Source organism: Egretta garzetta, unplaced genomic scaffold (assembly GCF_000687185.1).
Source record: "Egretta garzetta isolate BGI_Z169 unplaced genomic scaffold, ASM68718v1 scaffold22, whole genome shotgun sequence".
NCBI lineage: Eukaryota > Metazoa > Chordata > Aves > Pelecaniformes > Ardeidae > Egretta > Egretta garzetta.
Genome location: NW_009259102.1, coordinates 2,806,877 through 2,821,346, shown reverse-complemented (window position 1 = coordinate 2,821,346; position 14,470 = coordinate 2,806,877). Strand labels below are relative to the sequence as shown.

At 39.5% G+C, this 14,470-nt stretch overlaps 1 protein-coding gene across 1 annotated transcript in view; it reads right to left on the bottom strand.

Moving 5' to 3' along the window:
* Positions 1–2,134: 2,134 nt before the first annotated feature.
* TEK (TEK receptor tyrosine kinase) overlaps positions 2,135–14,470 on the bottom strand; it is a 43,162-nt gene continuing 30,826 nt past the window's right edge. Inside the window, 12 exon segments of the mRNA XM_009635235.2 lie at positions 2,135–2,270; positions 2,370–2,469; positions 2,944–3,040; positions 6,896–6,936; positions 7,539–7,609; positions 8,483–8,596; positions 8,996–9,186; positions 9,538–9,648; positions 10,607–10,817; positions 11,607–11,764; positions 12,262–12,561; positions 14,333–14,470. The exon segment at positions 14,333–14,470 is cut by the window's right edge and continues 27 nt beyond it. Of these exon segments, the coding sequence (XP_009633530.2) occupies positions 2,196–2,270; positions 2,370–2,469; positions 2,944–3,040; positions 6,896–6,936; positions 7,539–7,609; positions 8,483–8,596; positions 8,996–9,186; positions 9,538–9,648; positions 10,607–10,817; positions 11,607–11,764; positions 12,262–12,561; positions 14,333–14,470 (1,607 nt within the window). The 3' untranslated portion in view covers positions 2,135–2,195.

Sequence of the window (14,470 nt, the reverse complement as noted above, 5' to 3'; positions counted from 1 at the left end):
CCTGTCCAGGTCCCTCTGCAGAGCCCTCCTCCCCTTGAGCAGATCGACACTCCCACCCAGTTTGGTGTCATCTGCAAATTTACTGAGGGCACACTCAATCCCCTCATCCAGGTCATTGATAAAGATATTAAACAAGACCGGCCCTAGGACTGAGCCCTGGGGGGCACCGCTTGTGACTGGCCACCAACTGGATTTAATTCCATTCACCACGACTCTCTGGGCTCGGCCATCCAGCCAGTTTTTAACCCAGCGAAGAGTACACCCCTCTAGGCCATGAACCGCGAGCTTCTCTAGGAGAATGTTGTGGGAGACTCTGTCGAAGGCTTTGCTGAAGTCCAGGTAGACAACATCCACAGCCTTTCCCTCATCTACCAGGTGGGTCACCTGGTCATAGACGGAAATTAGATTGGGTAGGCAAGACCGACCGTCTACGAAGATCCTCTGGTTGTCCTGCACATGCCTGGTGAGCGCACTCACAATTAACCGCTCCATAATCTTCCCCGGTACTGAGGTCAGGCTGACTGGTCTGTAGTTCCCTGGATCCTCCTTCCGGCCCTTCTTGAAGATAGGTGTCACATTAGCCAACCTCCAGTCATCTGGGACCTCCCCTGTTATCCAGGACTGCTGATAAATGATAGAGAGTGCCTTGGCCAGCTCCTCTGCCAGCTCCTTCAGCACTCTTGGGTGGATCCCATCCGGCCTCATAGACTTGTGGGTGTCCAGGTGGCACAGCAGGGCAAAGACTGCTTCCTCCTGGATTATGGGGAGTTTATTCCACTCACTGTCCCCATCTTCCAGCTTGGGGAGCTGGGTACCCTGGGGATAATTCATCAGGCCATTAAAGACTGAGGCAAAGAAGGTGTTAAGTATCTCAGCCTTTTCCTCGTCTTTAGTGGCAATGTTCCCCCTCACATCCACTAGAGGATGAAGGTTCCCCTGGCTCTCTTTCTGCTGTTAACATATTTATAAAAAATTTTCATATTGTACCTTACAATAGTGGCCAGAAGGGGAATCCTTTTTCTTTTTCTTTCTTTAGGATCTTCCTCCAGTTCTTCGAGGGTGACCTGATCCACCCAGCTAGAAAGTCACTGTGGTCAGTTATGAGCTGGTGAGTTATGGGGGGATGAGGGGAACATACCTACAAAGCATGAGGTTAGCTGATATGTGAATTTTGAACGGGATAAGTCCACAGGATCCCACATGGCTGACTTTATATCAGAAGCTCAGGCCAATACTGCCTTTATTTGTCTAACCTAAGGACTAGAAGATCTTTGTGGCAGGCCAAATATCGTTGTTTTGAAGCATTTCAATACAGTGTTTTTAAGACGCTGTATCACACTACAAACTGCATAAAGGATAAAGTAAGCACAAGTAAGCAAGCCCTGCTTGTATACAACAGGTAGTAATTTATAATTATGCAGTGAAATTATTAAATGAAATACAAATTGAATAAGCCTCACATATATCCAGGCTAATTGTAAAAATGTGTTTTACAATATGTAGGATATTCCTCAATCCTATGCTTCATGATAATTGCTGTGTGGCTGCCTCCAATAACATTAAACACTTAAAAATATATGCATATTTTATATATTGGCAAATGCTGACTGCTAAACCAGACAATGAAAGAGCAATAATATCCCCTTTATCTTACAAATGTCAATAGAGTTTCTGAACAGATTATTTCTACTAGCCCACTTCTACATTCAGATAGGAATCTTAATTCCCCTTGGTGAGCATACTGGATTGACATCTGCTTGTAACTCCCATTGTCTCACTGAGCTTAGCATTTTTGTTTGAATGACAATGAAATGTCTATGAAGTACTGCTATAAGATCCTGACTTTGCTATCAGTAGGTCTTGAAAAATACCTAGATGGCAATACCTAATGCATTACAATTGTATGCATACACTATATCTACATGTCTAGGAAAAAATAAAACCCTGCATATGAAACAGCAGATTTCACAACATCAGTCTATTCCTACTCTGAACAGTATGTACACTTCTACAGCCTGTGGAGGCAGAGGTTACTGTGTGATATACACATACGTATCTGTAGTAAAACAGTATTACTGTATTATATACAGTTAAAGCTATACACAGTTCTACACAGCACATCACATTTTGGGCTCCAGCAGTTTGAGTTTTGGTTTTCTTCAATACATCATTCATGAATGGAGATTTCTCCTGTCTTAAGCAGCTTCTTCAGCGGAGCAATCAATGCCTGCATAAGTAAACTTCTCATATAGGGTAGTATTCACATAGGTCTGGGAAGGAAATAAACAGAAAGAGTGTGATGCAAGGTGCATGCTAAAGGACACTGAAATTATTCATGCCCTAATTCTTTTCTGGGGATTCATTCTTACCTTCCTTTCTTCTAACATCCTGTTCAGTGACACCAGTATCTGAGCAAATGACGGCCTTTCATATGGTTTCTCTCTCCAGCACTGTCTCATTAGGTCATACCTTTAAAAATCAAACACCAACCTAGTTTAGATACATACGTTAAAGCTACAAATTCATATTTATTGGAAGATTGTCCACATTCTGTTTTTCAAAGGAATGTGGATTTATGCGTAGCTGGGGTTACATTTTCCACAGCTGGTTGCTGTCTGAAAAGAATTTTCTTCTTCTCTGGAGTAATTGAAAAGCTCTCTTGGAGCTAACGCCCAGCCGTGTTGTGTAAAGAACGGGATATCTGACAGGAGCAGGGAGCCTGGGAAAGGGCTCATGGCAAATAACAGTGCATGCTGGGTACAAAATGACCAAAGTAATTATTTCCGCTTGTGCACCCTTTTTAAAATGTTTTTTTAAAAATGTAATTTTCCTGTTTTCCTGAAAAAATGTGTGTTTTAATAGTTTCTTGTAGACATCATATATTTCCTATAGCAGATGTTGTGTTATTCTGTTCCATTTATTTTTTCTGAGGCAGTTACTCACACTTCATCATCACAGTTGAGAGGCTTTTCCAGTCTGTACCCTTGAGGCAGTTTTTCGTAGAGTTCTGCACATGTCATTCCACAATATGGTGTTCCACCTGAAGCAGTTTAACCATTATCATGAACATAAGGGGTGTTTAATAAAAGACAGTTTAATTTCATAGCAGAAATGAAAAAGAATGACCAACTCAGTAACAGGTAAATTAGTCCAATATTAGGGAATATTTTGCAGCTACATTTTTGTTGTTAATGTTTCCATACTGCGTAATGCACAGTATTGAAGACAAGAATAAAATTGAGTATAAGCTTTCATCATTTGTGGGACTGGCCTAAATTTCTCTACAACTCTGAGGGCCTGCATCTGATTGTATTTGAACTGTTTTTGCAATGCCCTTGATGGCCATAGGCAGGTCATTCCTTCATCAGTAAGATACTACTAAGATCCTGTATAGACTCATGGAGCTATTACTCTTCAGCTGGTTTTGCGCCTTTTTGCTGATGTTTGGTTGCTTAGACTCTTGATTTTCCACACTGCAGTGTGCTAGTTCCCATCGGGTTCTAGCACAGACGCATTTAGTAAGGAAAGCTGGGAACAAATTAGAAAGCAGGAGTCCATGGTTAGTCCAGTACACAATGTGCATGTCAGTCAGTATACATCTCTTGGCCAGCAGACCATGGGGCACACTCCAAGGCAAATCAGAAAGTCTCTGTAACACGGCCATTTTGAATGGTTTGAGGCTGTATCACATACATGATGAACAGAGGTGTCTGCAGAAATGAACTCTATGTTTTATTTTAAGTTTAATGTTCAGAAATTTTCTTTAAGAATACATGGATTAGGAAGTATTTGCCCCCACTCCCCAAGTCATTAAAATATGTCTTCATTTAAAACTCAGGAAGGCTCAGGAAAAGCCACCTGTCAAATTCAAAACATAGTGGATTAGGGCTATAAATCATGTGATATGCTGGATTTTATGTTTAGATATGGCCTGGGTTTTATAGAGCAATGCAAACATGGTCATTATGTTTTTCTCATTTAGAGTGGTACCTGAATTGAAAATGTGACAATTGCATTTCCAAGCATACTGAAGCTAAATAAAATTTAGTAGGAGGAAACAGAAAAAAATCAATTATGTTGCAAAGGAATAAATTTTTAACAGACTGAGTGAATGGAGCTGGCTTGGCTCAGATAGGTTTATTTGTGCAGTACAAAATTCAGATACTTACCTAAACTAACAATTTCCCATAGTAGGACACCATATGACCATCTGCAACAAAGGGAAATTATGGAGTGCAATAAGAATGCAACAAGATTTCGTATGTTTAAATGGTAGATAGTTTTGGTAGTATTCAGAGAACACAGAGAAGTGCGATTCATTCTTTTATTATTTTTTTTTTTTTTATAGTGACAGGGTTCATAGAATCAGAAAGCAGGAGTGAGATCTTTAGCAAAATTAATTCACTATGAGCCCATCAATCAAAGTCCTTTACTATACTGTGATCTCTCAGCAAATAGCCCTGTTACAGAATTGGTTTGCCAAATATCACTTCCAGTTCCCTGACTAAAATACTGAGTTCCTCTTGGTCTCCCAAGGGTTCATCAGGTATCTGATTTCAAATGAGAAATATAGTTAGAGTAGTGGCCCAAATCCAATTAGCTTGTGAACACAGAACTTGTTCAGACACTGATGGTAAAATAAAGTAACTTTTTTGTTGTGGGTTTTATTTTTGCTCCCATTGCTCACTCCCATGCTGACACGGCTCCTGAGTTTTTTGAGTTAAGAGTAGATGTCTCATCCTGGCTGCCAGACTTTCCTTGGTATTGAAAAATACTTCCTTATTAAAAAAAGACCACTTGAAAATATACTTACACATCACTGTTTGTGGTGTAAACACTATAATTCAAAGATTCAATTGCCATCCATCGCACTGGAAGTCGTCCCTGGAAATTATTTCACGAAAGTTTATTTGTTAGTGGTTGGAATAGCAATATTGCAACTTATAACCCAACAATTGTTCTCTGTGTTACTTTAATGGAAACTGTCTTTATGCGAGTAAGCTTAGTCAAGTAAATAAATTTATTTCTTTAAGTTGTGCATTTACTTCTCAAAGGGACAGTTCACACTGAAGCTAATAGAAAATTTATCCAACTAGACTCAAGAGGAAATGGAAATTATTCCTGAGTGATGTCTTACGATGCCTTTAACCAATCCTGTTCCCTTGACCACCTGGTGTTATTCCTGGTCTATGACGACATGATGCTTGTTACACGTCTTCCTTTTTCAGGCCCTCCAAAGCGTTAGCTTTGGACAGCTGGATTTTTCAGCTCCTGGATCCTGACATGCCTCTGGTTACCATCTTGCTAACCTTGGCCTTGTTCAATAAAATTAAACCAGCTTGCCTCAGCTGGACAATTTCTGGTACGAAAATATTACTTTCATAGCTGTACAGATCCACCCACACGCACATATCCCTTTCATATGTCAAATGTATATTATGTGGGTTTTTATAATACATTTTTACTAAATCTCATAACTGGCTGAAAAATTGGTTATTGTACTGCCATCCATATCAATATAAATAATTTTCAACTACTTTGTTATATTACAGACATGGTATAGAATTGATTTACAAGTAATTTATATATGTTAATAAACACAGTATAAATATTTATACAAGTGACTATATAACATTTAAATAACCAGTTCTGTAGTACCCACAAGTTTGCATTTTTGTTCATATGAAAACACAAAGTAAGAAACAAGAAAACAAAAAATGAGGAAAACAGACTTTATCAGTTTGTTTTGATCCTTACCATGGTCTTCTTAACATAAACTTCTTGACCTCTTGATAAGCCGAAGTCAGCTATTTTTGCAACATAATTTTCTCCAACCAAGATATTTCTTGCTGCCAAATCTCTATGAATAAACTAAAATAAAAGAAAAAAAATAAAAAAAAAATGGAAATCACCACAGTATCTGTGAGCTTTGGAGGTATTATTTTAGGGCTGTATTGAAAATTGCAAACATTCAGAGTAAGAATGAAACCCAAAACAAATGGCTTGGTATGTCACTACCAAGAACATTGTAAACCTTATCTGAAGTTGAAAGCAGTTAGTTACCATGTCATTTTTAAGTTTTATCCTTCATCAGTAAGATACTACTAAGATCCTGTATAGACTCATGGAGCTATTACTCTTCAGCTGGTTTTGCGCCTTTTTGCTGATGTTTGGTTGCTTAGACTCTTGATTTTCCACACTGCAGTGTGCTAGTTCCCATCGGGTTCTAGCGCAGACGCATTTAGTAAGGAAAGCTGGGAACAAATTAGAAAGCAGGAGTCCATGGTTAGTCCAGTACACAATGTGCATGTCAGTCAGTATACATCTCTTGGCCAGCAGACCATGGGGCACACTCCAAGGCAAATCAGAAAGTCTCTGTAACACGGCCATTTTGAATGGTTTGAGGCTGTATCACATACATGATGAACAGAGGTGTCTGCAGAAATGAACTCTATGTTTTATTTGAAGTTTAATGTTCAGAAATTTTCTTTAAGAATACATGGATTAGGAAGTATTTGCCCCCACTCCCCAAGTCATTAAAATATGTCTTCATTTAAAACTCAGGAAGGCTCAGGAAAAGCCACCTGTCAAATTCAAAACATAGTGGATTAGGGCTATAAATCATGTGATATGCTGGATTTTATGTTTAGATATGGCCTGGGTTTTATAGAGCAATGCAAACATGGTCATTATGTTTTTCTCATTTAGAGTGGTACCTGAATTGAAAATGTGACAATTGCATTTCCAAGCATACTGAAGCTAAATAAAATTTAGTAGGAGGAAACAGAAAAAAATCAATTATGTTGCAAAGGAATAAATTTTTAACAGACTGAGTGAATGGAGCTGGCTTGGCTCAGATAGGTTTATTTGTGCAGTACAAAATTCAGATACTTACCTAAACTAACAATTTCCCATAGTAGGACACCATATGACCATCTGCAACAAAGGGAAATTATGGAGTGCAATAAGAATGCAACAAGATTTCATATGTTTAAATGGTAGATAGTTTTGGTAGTATTCAGAGAACACAGAGAAGTGCGATTCATTCTTTTATTATTTTTTTTTTTTTATAGTGACAGGGTTCATAGAATCAGAAAGCAGGAGTGAGATCTTTAGCAAAATTAATTCACTATGAGCCCATCAATCAAAGTCCTTTACTATACTGTGAGCTCTCAGCAAATAGCCCTGTTACAGAATTGGTTTGCCAAATATCACTTCCAGTTCCCTGACTAAAATACTGAGTTCCTCTTGGTCTCCCAAGGGTTCATCAGGTATCTGATTTCAAATGAGAAATATAGTTAGAGTAGTGGCCCAAATCCAATTAGCTTGTGAACACAGAACTTGTTCAGACACTGATGGTAAAATAAAGTAACTTTTTTGTTGTGGGTTTTATTTTTGCTCCCATTGCTCACTCCCATGCTGACACGGCTCCTGAGTTTTTTGAGTTAAGAGTAGATGTCTCATCCTGGCTGCCAGACTTTCCTTGGTATTGAAAAATACTTCCTTATTAAAAAAAGACCACTTGAAAATATACTTACACATCACTGTTTGTGGTGTAAACACTATAATTCAAAGATTCAATTGCCATCCATCGCACTGGAAGTCGTCCCTGGAAATTATTTCACGAAAGTTTATTTGTTAGTGGTTGGAATAGCAATATTGCAACTTATAACCCAACAATTGTTCTCTGTGTTACTTTAATGGAAACTGTCTTTATGCGAGTAAGCTTAGTCAAGTAAATAAATTTATTTCTTTAAGTTGTGCATTTACTTCTCAAAGGGACAGTTCACACTGAAGCTAATAGAAAATTTATCCAACTAGACTCAAGAGGAAATGGAAATTATTCCTGAGTGATGTCTTACGATGCCTTTAACCAATCCTGTTCCCTTGACCACCTGGTGTTATTCCTGGTCTATGACGACATGATGCTTGTTACACGTCTTCCTTTTTCAGGCCCTCCAAAGCGTTAGCTTTGGACAGCTGGATTTTTCAGCTCCTGGATCCTGACATGCCTCTGGTTACCATCTTGCTAACCTTGGCCTTGTTCAATAAAATTAAACCAGCTTGCCTCAGCTGGACAATTTCTGGTACGAAAATATTACTTTCATAGCTGTACAGATCCACCCACACGCACATATCCCTTTCATATGTCAAATGTATATTATGTGGGTTTTTATAATACATTTTTACTAAATCTCATAACTGGCTGAAAAATTGGTTATTGTACTGCCATCCATATCAATATAAATAATTTTCAACTACTTTGTTATATTACAGACATGGTATAGAATTGATTTACAAGTAATTTATATATGTTAATAAACACAGTATAAATATTTATACAAGTGACTATATAACATTTAAATAACCAGTTCTGTAGTACCCACAAGTTTGCATTTTTGTTCATATGAAAACACAAAGTAAGAAACAAGAAAACAAAAAATGAGGAAAACAGACTTTATCAGTTTGTTTTGATCCTTACCATGGTCTTCTTAACATAAACTTCTTGACCTCTTGATAAGCCGAAGTCAGCTATTTTTGCAACATAATTTTCTCCAACCAAGATATTTCTTGCTGCCAAATCTCTATGAATAAACTAAAATAAAAGAAAAAAAATAAAAAAAAAAAATGGAAATCACCACAGTATCTGTGAGCTTTGGAGGTATTATTTTAGGGCTGTATTGAAAATTGCAAACATTCAGAGTAAGAATGAAACCCAAAACAAATGGCTTGGTATGTCACTACCAGGAACATTGTAAACCTTATCTGAAGTTGAAAGCAGTTAGTTACCATGTCATTTTTAAGTTTTAATGCCTCTTCCTTGATTCATCGTGACCATAGCACTTGAGATGGCTAAGTGAACACAACAGAATAAAACTCATCCAATGGCTGCTATAGAAGCTAAAATTAAAACCTTACTTTGATTTAGTTAAAAGGCATAGTCCCTGAAAAATGAATTGCTGTGCTCCCAGTGGGTAGAGAGCTGAAGACTGACCTGTTTCTGGCTCAAGTAGTCCATCCCTCTAGCAACGTCTGCAGCAAAATGCAGAAGTTGCTGAGAGGAAAGTGTAGATGCAGTACTGTTGGCGATAGCAAACGCTGGGTCTGTTTCTAGCACTCTGCTTTTCCGAAGGAAGTCCAGTAAATTTCCATGGGGGGCGTATTCAATAGCAAGATAAAGATATCCTAATGAAATATTAGATAGTGAGCATATCACAAAGTAAAAGGAAGTCAGTAATAGCATTTGGACACTTACACTGCTTCGACTGAGAAAGAAATAAACATAAAACAGACTGGAGAGGAAATAACGAACAGCACAATTCCTAGGTGCAGAGGAGTATTTAGAGCTGTTGAGGAATGTAATTTCTGAAGAGTTAATGTGGGTTTGTAGATCTAAAACCAAGCTTGTTTGGCTTTTTAACAAATGTTACAGAAAGACTTGCTTACAAACTAGTGTTTCTATGGCATATACAGGCTCTACTGGGGCAGGGTAGGTAAACCAATTTTTAAAATATGTGTGTTCAAGAGTTATCTTACCCCGATGTTCACATGCTCCCAAAAGATTTATGATGTTGGGATGATGACCAAGTTTACAAAGAACTTCAAGTTCTCCGGCAAAGTCTCTGTGATCATCTTTTGATGCATACTCTGAAAATCAAATAAGCATGCATTTGTTTCCCTTTGAACTGAATATACAACCATATTGTTAATTATGAGGACTCTGGGCTGCCTGGGGCACTACTGCTTCAGCCCCAATAGAAAGAGAAAAACTCTAAGGTGCATTAGTATTTACTGAAAAAAGTAGGACTTTTCAACTGAAAAGAAAGAACCTAATGTCTGTAGCAGCCATCTGCAGAGAAAGCATCTTAATATACCACATCACTTCCCTTACTTCCCTTACTACTTGGGAATGTAAAATTTCATAGCGGATCTTACAAAAACAAGCTGCCTAAAAATGTTTCCATGTGTCTGCTGTTGATTATTTCCACCTGCATGCAGACCTTGGCTCTTTTTCAAAAGATCATCATACTCAAGACTGTCTCCCAGCTTGCTCCCAGATAGTGACCTAGTGAATTGAAAGAAAATATGCGTGTTCTTGCAATATTCTATGTATTGTAGTTCTCTCTGGAAGGTGGCAGTTAGTGCCTAATGAGTACAAAGAAAATGAGTGATCCTCGTAGTATGTGTATATAGAGATGCATAGATACAGTTGTCTCTCAATGGCTGAAGTAGAGCACGATGAGCAAATGCTGTGCCCCAAGGCTAGCTCTGAGCTCCTCTCTTTCTTAAATGCATCTTTTAACAGCTCCCACTTTGCAGGTGAGCTCATACATTGAGTTCATACTGACCTATGAATTGAAAAATACATAATAACTAACAATATTAACAATTAGAGAGAAATGCAAACCAACCTGACAGTGCAGAAATACAGTCTTTGCCAGGGCACAAATCTTGGCCTAGTGACAGCTGATACAATTTCACTAGCAACTTCGAATATTTACTTTAGCTTTAGAAGAGGGCTCCTAAGAATTTCTTACAACAGAGAAACACATGGAACAAACAACCAAGAAAAGTCTTTAGTCTCAGAGTCTCTGATCTTTACTACCTTTCATCCTTTTAATCGCAGCGTCCATGCGTAAGCCATCTTTCTTAATGCGTGCTTTCAGGACTTGCCCAAAGTTACCTTCCCCAATCACATCTTGAAATTTTATGTCATTCCACTCAAGAACAGGATAAATAGTGGGATCTGGGCTGTTTTTGGCTTTCCTGCTCAGGGTGAGAGTACCTGAGTTAAACTGTACAGCTGGCTCTTCCCTCTGTAACAGAGTTAAGCAAATGGCATTAATTGTGATTTCTACTTCACTGAGCAATGCTCTGATTACGCTCCCCAAATACATGTGTGCTCACTCATGTACACACACACAGAGCCTGATCCATCTCTTGCTCATGAAAGAGTGAGTAGGCAGTTACACCTACTTTAGACACTAACTGCATCAAGCACCTCTGCCCAGATCCACAAAATTAATCAGGCTCCTAATTTATCCGTAAGTGCCATTGTAGACCTAGGCCTCCTGAACAGTTTTATCATCATCTTGAAGATGAAGGAGATGGGCAAAAATAGTTTGGTAAAACTGATCTCAAAACCAGTTTTAAGTCTCAGGTTTGAGATCTATCTCATATTAGGCTTGGCTAAATCCTGTGCTGATCAGGCTCAGTAGGAAGACTGAGGAAAGAAGCAAGGAAATAAAAGAGAGGAAATTATCCTCCTCCATACTTGAGGAGATATCTCCACTTACACGTTCCCATGAAATATTTCTGTGAGGAAGTTTCAGGACAAGGAGAAGGAGCTATTCTGTGTGGCCTGGGGACTGATCATCTATTTGGATGAGCCCCCTGGCCCCTTGTTTATGAAACAACCTACGCATATCTGTATGGAGGAGCTCTTTGGCCCAGCTCCATTCTGCTTCACAGGTTCCCCTCCAAAGTGAGAGAACAGCACCAGAAATAAAAGTGATAAAGAGACTACAGCAGGATACAAATATATATGTGTATACATAGAGAGGGATATCTTTATGTGGCATTACAACCTTCAGCTGGAAACCCACCACCACATTTTGGAAAGCCTGAGCCATTCGGCGCTGGAAGTTGGCTCGCTTTAATTGCAGCATGATGAGAAATGCCAGGAGAATTGTTACACAGGTCATCCCTGCAGAGCCAAGGATAGCAATAAGCAGCATTTTGCCTCCTTTTGATTCATATGGAGCTGTTGAGGAAGCACATAAAGACTTCATCATTATTTCCAGCTAGTTCTAAAAAAGCCATGAACAATGTAGAGCTAAATACTCCTGTCTTGTAAACTGTATAAAGACATAGAGATACATCCCCTTGTTTTTCAAAAACATCACAGATGTTGGGCGATCTGACTTTCAGATGTATGAGCACCTGCAGGTCCCGCTGAATTTCAGGCAGAGCAGACCTGAGGTCACATTCAGTGCTCTGATAGTCCTATTATATACAGCTCCTTTAATTTATGAGCTGTTGGGCAATTTCTACTAGATACACACAAATGTTGTATGTTGTCACTTCACCGATGCCATGCAGTGAACTGAGAATCAAAATTTGGGGATGCTATGTTGTGTGTCAAAATTAAGAGCAAGAGAAAACTAATACTAAAAAAATAATATTATGACTTTGCCTTAGCTAACCAGTTTATACCATTGGCCCTAGTTTGTGCAAGTCCACCATGCTGGAATAACCAACCTTTAGTTTCTGGAAGAGTCTTCAGTTCAAACAATGTGTTTGGGTTGCTCAAGCCAATGTTGTTCTGAGCATTAATCTGAACCTGATACACAGTGTTTGGCTCAAGGCCCTTGAGATGGTATTGAGTAATGCTGGTGTTCTTTATGATAATATCGATGTGATTGTACTCAGCCTTGCCATAAATTTTGTAGCTGATGATGATGGAGGAGATGGAATGACCCTCAGCAGTTGTCCAAGAAATGACTGAAGATGTGTCTGTGGTGTTAGAAAACCTGATGTTGTATGGTGCTGGAGGGATTCCTGAGGACAAACACAAATACACACGAATCATTGGAGCGTACATCCACCTCTTTCTCCTTCCTGCAGTGAGCCACTTTCCTCGGTGCTTTTGCTGTGCTAAACAGAAGCAGAATTTTGTTGATGAGCTATGGTAACTGAATGCAATGGTTTTATGAACTTGATGTGCTTGTCACCCAAGTTGCAGTGCTCCATACTTCCAGCAGAGGTCGGAGTGGCATTCAGTATACTCCTGTCCTTGGATGAAGATACGGATGCACTGAGCTGTATGCAAGGACAACATGAATGCTTTCAAATTAGTACAGAAAGGATTACTTTTCTTCTATACTGGATCATCATCCCCATGTGATTCCCAGGTCCCATACTTTCACTGCTTCAGGGAGCAGTTCCCTGTCAGGATACAGGCTGTTAGAAAGAAGGGAAATGGATACCAAGCTGGTGAGGGGTCTGGAGCACAAGTCTTATGAGGAGTGGCTGAGGGAGCTGGGGGTGTTCAGCCTGGAGAAGAGGAGGCTGAAGGGAGACAGAGATTGCTCTCTACAACTGCCTGACAGGAGGCTGTAGTGAGGTGGGCATTGGTCTCTTCTCCCAGGTAACAAGCGACAGGAGGAGGCGAAATGGCCTCAAGTTGCACCAGAGGAGGTTTGGATTGGATGTTAGGAACAGTTTCTTCACAGAAGGGGTTGTCAGGCACTGGAACAGGCTGCCCAGGGAAGTGGTTGAGTCCCCATCCCCGGAGGTATTTAAAAGACAGGTAGATGTGGTGCTTAGGGACATGGTTTAACGGTGGGATGGCAGTATTAGGTTAACGGTTGGACTTGATGATCTTAAAGGTCTTTTCCAACCTAAACAACTCTATGATAGCATTTGCACAAACTTCATCAGAAAACCACCAGCAGGTGTGAGTGCTGGACTTGTGGGCACACACATGACTAATAAGCTAAGTACCTTCTCCTGGAAAATAGTACCCTTATGTTTTTCTTAGTGCAGTCTGGCATCAGAGCTCAGGAAACCGGAGTGTCCCATGGCAGCCATTAATACTTCCATTAATACATGTAGGATCTCAGTGAGGGTCTCTCACATGACCTGTAAGGAGGAAGAAGCCCACCTCCCCAGCTTGTGGTATGAGCAGTGACACCCATCAGCCATTCAGATGGACATCTGCTCAGATGGTACTTCATTCAGACAGGGCATTTACTGTGGCATTATGAAAGGACACTACTCACACTCAGGAAGTTTAAGGGCAGTCATTGGAGGAATTTTAAGGGCAGTCATTGGTCTTAGTGTAGCACACTTAACTACTCTTTGCTCACAGGGATTTTACCTTACATTGTACTTTCTCTTCCTTCTTCCACTGCTGACTATTTCTGTATTGACATAGCTGAACTGCAGGGTCTGAGTGGTTTTTTTGGAGGAACAAAAGAGCTTGGAGTAGGGAACTCTGTGGGTTTGTCATTATGAGGAGGAAAAAATGCTACATGTGTCAGAAGCATGAATCGCACTGATGAAGGTGTCGATTCCCAAGCTTTTAATTTTTTTAATTTTTAATTTTTTTAAAACTCATTGTTAGTTCCTGATAATTTCCAGCCTAAGAATTTCTTTGGACACTGGGCTATCTTCATAATAATAGTAGTAACAACCACAAGTGATCATCAGGAACCAAGTGTTACCAGAACAAAGGATTACATTTAGTGGTAGTCATTAAGGGACAATCAGCCTGATCTCTGGGGGAAAGAGGAAGTATTAAACAGAAGGATGTGAATCAGCTACTTACTGTCACTGAAAGTCCATGCATACAGATAGTTGCTCCATTCTCCTTGGGACCTGGTGTTCACCCGTACCCTGCACATGTATTGCTGTCTAGGCTCAAGATCTTTAATGATCAGGGTGGACATATTTCCTGGCACTTGAG